Source organism: Bufo gargarizans, chromosome 6 (assembly GCF_014858855.1).
Source record: "Bufo gargarizans isolate SCDJY-AF-19 chromosome 6, ASM1485885v1, whole genome shotgun sequence".
Lineage (NCBI taxonomy): Eukaryota > Metazoa > Chordata > Amphibia > Anura > Bufonidae > Bufo > Bufo gargarizans.
Genome location: NC_058085.1, coordinates 108,134,683 through 108,142,310, shown reverse-complemented (window position 1 = coordinate 108,142,310; position 7,628 = coordinate 108,134,683). Strand labels below are relative to the sequence as shown.

Genomic DNA, 7,628 nt, shown 5'->3' with positions numbered 1-7,628 from the left:
ACTACGGATAATTACAATTGTCCCTTGTTTTCCAAATAGTGAGATGAGAACAATAGTTGAGCCACCGGCTGTCACTGGTCTGCAGAGGTCGTACTGGTATTGGGCTAGTGGTGCATACAGGGAGCAATAGACGAGTACCGATAGTTTTCCGTTTCTTTGCAGATAACTTTCCGTGCATGGGAGATTTTTTAGATTTATCCTTAGTAGTAAATAATATTTCCCTGTTGATTGTGTAGCTCATTTACCAATGTTAGGAGCGCTGTATTCAGCTAGCTCTTCTCTGGAGCTCCCACAGAAATGGAGTGGCACGAATTTCCGACTAGCCACTCTGTCCATTTCATGGGGGCTCCTCAGGGTATGGGCCCCTGTTCTTGTGATCGGCGGGGGTCCCAGCGGCAGAACCCTCACCAATCTTAAAGGGGTTGTCGAGCCTCTTCTTCGTCATGACACTACATCTCGTCTCCTCTGGAGCGGTGGTATCACTACAAGTACTCGCTCCATTCACTTGGAAGGAGCGGGTACTTGTATTACACTGGACCCCCGAGACTAAGTGCTCGGGGCGCTGCCTCCTCTTCACGGTAGGTCATGAATATTAACAGCTGGACAACCCCTTTAATAACTTTCTCTAACCGGAATACCCCTTTAATACTTTCACTCCTTTTATGATCCACTCCTGCAATTTGGCTTTATTTAAATAAAAATGTGAGCATTTCCTTGGTGCAGCGTTTACGGGTTTTATTAAATACTTCTGGATTAGGTTGCACATATATAGCACTGAAGCCGCTTCCACGTGACGCCATCACCTTGTGCACACACACGAGCACAGACTTCCCAGGCTAGTCTACCTCAGAGCACTGGCGCCGCCTGACAAAAGGTCAGACCTCGGGAGCTCCGCCCCTCCCCCGTGACGTCAGCGCCCGCTCTTTCTCCATACAAGGAAACTGAGCTGCTGAGGAAGAACCGGCTCATTAACGCTGAAGCCGGGAACAAGTGAGCTCTGCCAGGTACTAGCAATGGCCGGACACTGCGGGAGAAGCACCTCTGCCCTACTGCGAGCCCTGCTGGAGGCTGAGAGGGGGCCGTGCCATGCAGCGCTGAGGAGAGCCGGCAAGCAGCATGGACTGAGGTGAGAGCGCAGTACCCACTAGTGTGCTATTACTACTAATACTAGTGTGCTACTTACTACTAATACTAGTGTGCTACTTACTACTAATACTAGTGTGCTACTTACTACTAATACTAGTGTGCTACTTACTACTAATACTAGTGTGCTACTTACTACTAATACTAGTGTGCTACTTACTACTAATACTAGTGTGCTACTTACTACTAATACTAGTGTGCTACTTACTACTAATACTAGTGTGCTACTTACTACTAATACTAGTGTGCTACTTACTACTAATACTAGTGTGCTACTTACTACTAATACTAGTGTGCTACTTACTACTAATACTAGTGTGCTACTTACTACTAATACTAGTGTGCTACTTACTACTTTTACTGTTGTATTGCTGCAGCCATATGTAATGAAGAGTCAATGTGAGCTTGTGTTTGCGGCTATACAATGAATGTCCAGTGTGGGGGAGAAAGGGTTAATAAATCTTCCTGGGTCTTAATAGACTTCAGGTTTCTTTTATATTAGAAATGGGTGATGTCTGATATTTGGCCATATGATGCCCATTATATAATGTCACTTTTATCCAGATTGTCTCCCCCTTTCCATAGAAGACAATGAAAATGTTAACCATTTGTTGCACAATTTCAATTGACATTTATGGAAGGAGTCTATTAGGCTGCCATGTCACCTGTAGTGTGGGATGGCTCCTGACGGTTACCCCTAAATACCGCCATGGTTACTTTATTGACCTGAGGCTGCTTCCGTGTGATCTGACTTCTGCTGAAAGGAATTTATTTGGTGTAAGGTGTATCCCATAATTCACCTGTGATGTCACCCCCTGGAAGTGACTCCATATGACTGTCACCCTGTAGAAGCGCTTCTCTCAGGTGGTATTCACCGTGATCTCCCCGGGGATGAGTCATGTGACTTTGGTGTTACAGTTTTGCCTGGCATTGCATGGCACAGGTGCTGCCGCTTGTGATCTGATACTGGACATTATCTGGGGATTTAATAGATAGGTGTATGGGCTTCTGGCTATAGCAGGGATCAGCAACCTCCGGCACTACAACTCCCAGCATTCTCCATTCACTTCTGTGACAGTCCCAAGAACAGCTGAACAAATGTGCATGCTGGGAGTTGTATTCACAACCCCTGGAATACCAGAGGTTGCCAACCGCTGTCCTACAGGTTTGTTGCTGCTTTTCTTAAGGCAGCCGTACACATTAGTTTTAAAGTTGATCAAAATGGTCAATTTCAACCAAAACTGATGTTTATCGGGTGAAACGTAACTGATGACAGACCATCCTCCTCTGACAAAAAGTTGGCTGGGTTTAATATTTTCTTCCAATATTTTCTTCAACCATCCTCCAGCTCTGTGTGTATGGCCTCCTTTTACTCTGGTTAATCCTCTATAGACTAGTCCTGTCCGGCTTGATAAGTCAGATTGCGGTAATTAGCAGATAATGATAAAACACTGAGCGCTATTGTCTTGCCCCCCAATAGCCATGTGTGAGGTGGGGGCTCACCATTCACTTTCATTGGATTAGGGCACGTCAGATAAGAGGCATTTCTTTTGTGAGCTCATGATGGGCGGGGAGGGTGATTGTGGAGGATTCTTGGAACTCGGCAGGCTACTTGCATTTTTTAAAACCCGTGATTCTCATGTGATGAGGCCACTGCCGGGGAAGTTTTACTACAACTCTCTCCCTGCCCCTTTTTTGTTTCAGTGGGAAAATTTAGCTAAATTCTAACAGTTTTGATAAACTACTCTACTGAAATTAACAATTAAAAAAAAAAAATTTTTTTTTTTTATTGTTTAAGGCCGCTTTCACACAGTCGGGCCTCGTTCACATTTGTGTCAGTGTCACGTCCGTGAAATAAAAGCGTACATGTTTCGTCCGTGGTTAGTCAGTCTAACACACGGATGATAAAAACGGACATTCGTAATTCATGTTAGTTGCTCAGCTGAAAATTAATTTCCAAAGAATCTATTAGTCTTCAGTGAAAAACGGACACAACACAGATGTCGTCCGTGTTGTGCCAGTGATTTTTCACTAACCCATAGACTTCAATGGGTTTGCTTGGTTCGCATTAAGGATCTAAGTAGTGCATGTCCCCGTGATTTTTTTATTTTTTTTCTTGCCCAGTCAGTAAAAAAAATACTGAACTGTGAACAGACTCATTTAAACAAATGCGCATGTGTGCTGTCTGAGGAAAATGCGGACAGCGCACTTCAGTGAAAAACGGAAACGTGAACAAGGCTTCAGTGATTATGAGTCCATAACACAGAACAGGCTCAAATCTTTCCATTAGGACTAAAGTATACGGCCGTAGCCGTTTTTGCGGTCTGCAGATCCGTAAAGCACAGTTACCGGCTGAGATTCAGCCGGTATTTTTACTCCTTTAGAAATGTCTTATCCTTGTCTGCAATATGGACAAGAATAGGACATGTACAATTTTCTTGCGGGGCCGTGGAATGGAGTTACGGAGTCCAGGCACACGGGTGTCCTGACCGCATCTTTTTAGGCCCCATTAAGATGAATGGGTCTGCATCTGATCCGCAAAAACGTGCATGAGAACTTATATTTTTATGCCATTTTGTTATTGGATATCTAGCACTTTCCAGGGGATGGACAGACACATTCAGAGCCTGGTCTATTGGATGATAAGGTGTTAACCTTTTCCTGGAAGGGAAATGCGTTCTTCTCTGTCCGGACGTGGTGACTCATACAGAAAGAGAGAACAATGCCTTCTGTACAGGGAAATGCCTTTTATGCAGAGTAAATGACTACAGTGCCAGACTCTGTAACTGCAAGCATTGAGCTTGATGTATTGACCGGGGGTCTGCATCCTGCAGCACTCCAACTGTTGTGAAACCACAACTCCCAGCATGTGCTAACCAACTGCAGCTAGGAGTTGTGGCTTCACAGGATGCAGACTTTCGGTGTAGCAATGTTGGTTTAATTGGCAGAGTAGAGAGTAACAAATGTCATAAATAGGGTGTGAAGGAGCCATTCTGTGAGCTAGGGGTTCTGAGGGGGGAGGTAGTGGAACTTCACCAATTTCGAGGAGAAACGAGTCTGTCCAGAGCAGCAGGCTGTTAAACGCTATGAGCCATGCTGTTAATGCTAATGAAATTCTATCCTCATGATGGAGGTATCTAAGGTATTTTTACCAAAGCACATTCTTAAGACTGACCTGTGAGCTCTACAGGGTTTTTCTCTGACGTCCTTTATCTCTTTCTTCATTTCAGACACTTGAACTCCTGTGGAATTCTCGCTTCACAATGTACACGACTACCTCTACCATCTCCAGTCCATGTGCAGACCAGGTCCTTCCTTAACCTTGTGGCACCCATATTGGGGAGCAAAAGGATAGACTATACAGAGTCCAAAGTCTTAGGGTAAGTGTTTGAGTCATGATATAATCAAATACAGTGGATCTGTGGAGGCAATAAACCGATACCAGAGAGTTCCACACCCATCATGGGTTATGCCAATTTTGATTTGATCCTGAATCATCCCATCAACTGAGAATCAAGCCCTAGAAGTCTTCTTTCACAGTTGCGTTTTGGCTTTCCGTTTGTGAGATTTGTCATGGGCTCTCACAAGCGGTCCAAAACGGATCAGTTTGCGTTCTGAATGGAAAAGGATCCGCTCAGAATGCATCAGTTCAGTGTCCATTCCGCTTTGGAGACGGACACCAAACGCAGCGTTTTGGTGTCAGTCTGATGAAACTTAGCCAAACTAATCTGTCCTGGCACACAATGTAAGTCAATGGGGACGGATCCGTTTTCTCTGGCACAATAGAAAACGGATCCGTCCTCCATTGACGTTCAATGGTGTTCTAGACGGATTAGTCTTGGCTATGTTATAGATAATACAAATGGATCCTTTCTGAACGGATGCAGACTGTTGTATTATCTGAACGGATCCATCCATGACGGGTCCGCACAAAACGAGAGTGTGAAAGTAGCCTAAGAAGAACTAAAAAGTACCTGAAAAGTACTATAGTCATAAAATCATGTTCAGAAAGTCAGGCTGTGTTATAGTAATCTTTTATATCTGCTTCACTTGCACTCAGGCCTGTCTACTAAATTTATCAGACTATGGCTTTTTAACATGCCTGATCCTTAGTTCTTACGGAAGATAATCTGCCGCCAGAGCTTTCTAGAAAGAGGCGTAGAAAAGTACATCTGTGTCTTGATAGATGTCCTCCATTTAGAAGCCACAACTCTGCTGAACAAAATATGTAGTTGTGTTTTTCCCAAGTACATGACGGGCTTATCTCTAAAATGAACGTCTTGCTTTCCGCAGGTATTCAATAGATCAGATGTTTGACATTGTTGCAAATGTGAAAGACTACAAGATGTTTGTACCTTGGTGCAACAGTTCGAAGGTCTTGTCCTGCCGCAATGGAGTGACCCGCGCTGAGCTAGAGGTGGGCTTCCCACCCATCGTGGAACGCTACATATCTGAGATATTCGTAAAACCCAACCATCAAATTCGAGTGAGTTATTCTTCTGATGTATATCTTTGTTACCTACTTTGCCCAGGGTTAATAGAAAATTAGTCTGAGGCCCTTCTTTATTCCATGGCACCCTTATCTTAGCCTGTGCCTTTTCATTGGCATAAACGCCCTTAATAGCATTGAGGTGAAAGGCAGGTGATGATGTAAGATTCCGGAGAACAGGCTGTCTTTCTGTGTAGTTGGACTTTTTACTGCCAACCGTTCCTGGTCTGCCATGTGGTGCGACCTTTGTTCTTCATAATTCCTGTCTGTTGGAGAGAGCTTCAGGAGTCAGTGAACTTTTTTTTTTTTTTTTTTTTTTTTCTTTTTTTTTTTTAAATGAGTCTTTAGTATCTTGGTGAAACTCCATAAAACAAAGCTCCCACACCCATTTCCTAGATTACATAAATGTGTGAATACTGTCTACATTTTTCCGTGCTGTATTTAATATTCCGTTGTTCTTGGCACAGGCTGTCTGCAGTGATGGGAAGCTGTTTAGTCACCTTGAGACGGTGTGGAGATTTGGGCCAGGATTACCTGGACGACCGGACACTTGCACACTTGACTTCTTTGTAAGTGATTATACAATATCTGACGTAAAAATGTATAAGGCTAGGGCTACACGACGGCGTGTCGTGTGACAATTTTTTTAATAGTCTATGATGTCGCGCTGCGACACTACAGTAGCAAAAAATCCATCTAAGATGCGACACCATAGACTAGCATAAAAATTGTTGCAGTGTAGTTGTGCCCCTATGTGTCGCGCAACTTATTGTCGTGTAGCCCTACTTTGCACCCACTATGAAACACAATCAGATTTGTGGCCCTGGGTATACAAATGTCCTGCTCTTAGGATTAGTCTTCTTTGGTGTTGGGGTACCCATACATATTAGGAGATCTACTTTCCCCCATAGGTGTCTTTTCTTATCAAAAGGGAATCGGATCTCAACTCTGACGAGAGGCGAGCCCCTTCTTAATTAAAAAGATTACAGGAGAGCAGACCTCACGAATATGATGTGAAAAAGGCCATATATAAATTCAGTGTGGTTTCTGGTGTTAATCTGATCTGTTGACCAAAATCAAAGGAAGTAAGGCCCCTAGGGGTTTGCTATGACACTATGTACAAGCTTTTGCCACTTTACAGTAGTATGCAAACTACAACACCCACCATAGCCTGCAAACCGATTTCTCCACCAGGTTTACAATTTTGTTTTTATATTTTATCTTTCAGGTGTCATTTGAATTCAAATCTCTTCTCCATTCTCATTTGGCCACTGTCTTTTTCGATGAGGTAGCCAAGCAGATGGTCACAGCATTTGAAAACCAAGCAGCCAGAACATATGGACAGCAGGACGTCTCATTACGGGCAGCTAAGCGTCGAGCTGTGCAGTAACGCATACATGGACTTTCCACTGATATCATCGGTCCTATGGATCGGAGCACCAGAAATATGCACCTTCAAATCGGACCACATCAAGACTTTGCACAAACCCCTCTTTATTTATATCTATTTAAATGGGACGCTCATACATAATTAACTTATTTACAACAAAGGAACTTATTTAATATTGTGCAGTTATTGATGTAATAAATTATTAACCTTGTACTGTCTAAATATTGAATACTTATTTTTATCTACTGTGTGATAGCAGTGTATTTTACTGCCTTTCCAATAGCACAATGATATATGTATATGTTTTAGGGAATTTTGATTTTTATAATCTAAGCAAAATAAAAATGTATATATTAATAGTTAAATCAGCACATGGCTTGTTTTTTTTTTTATGGGTGTAATGCAATTAGTTTTTTCCTTTTTAAAGGGGTTGTCCAGGAATTGATGATGATAACCTATCCTGAGGATAGAACACCAATGCAATAATTTTATAAAGAGATAAGTAATCACATGAAGTAATCTGTGAAAGTTAATTTTATTAACATAGGTTGCCACAATGGAGGTAAAAACCACCGTTAAATAGTTAAAATGCTGTCAAACCCATTT

At 42.7% G+C, this 7,628-nt stretch overlaps 1 protein-coding gene across 1 annotated transcript; it reads left to right on the top strand.

The window, feature by feature from the left end:
* Positions 1-953: 953 nt before the first annotated feature.
* Positions 954-7,393, top strand: LOC122941302 (coenzyme Q-binding protein COQ10 homolog B, mitochondrial-like). The gene is made up of 5 exons (XM_044298423.1): positions 954-1,126; positions 4,374-4,523; positions 5,437-5,629; positions 6,100-6,201; positions 6,861-7,393. The coding sequence occupies exons 1-5, from the start codon at positions 1,014-1,016 to the stop codon at positions 7,020-7,022; spliced, it is 720 nt and encodes a 239-aa protein (XP_044154358.1). The 5' UTR covers positions 954-1,013; the 3' UTR covers positions 7,023-7,393.
* The last annotated feature ends 235 nt before the right edge of the window (positions 7,394-7,628 follow it).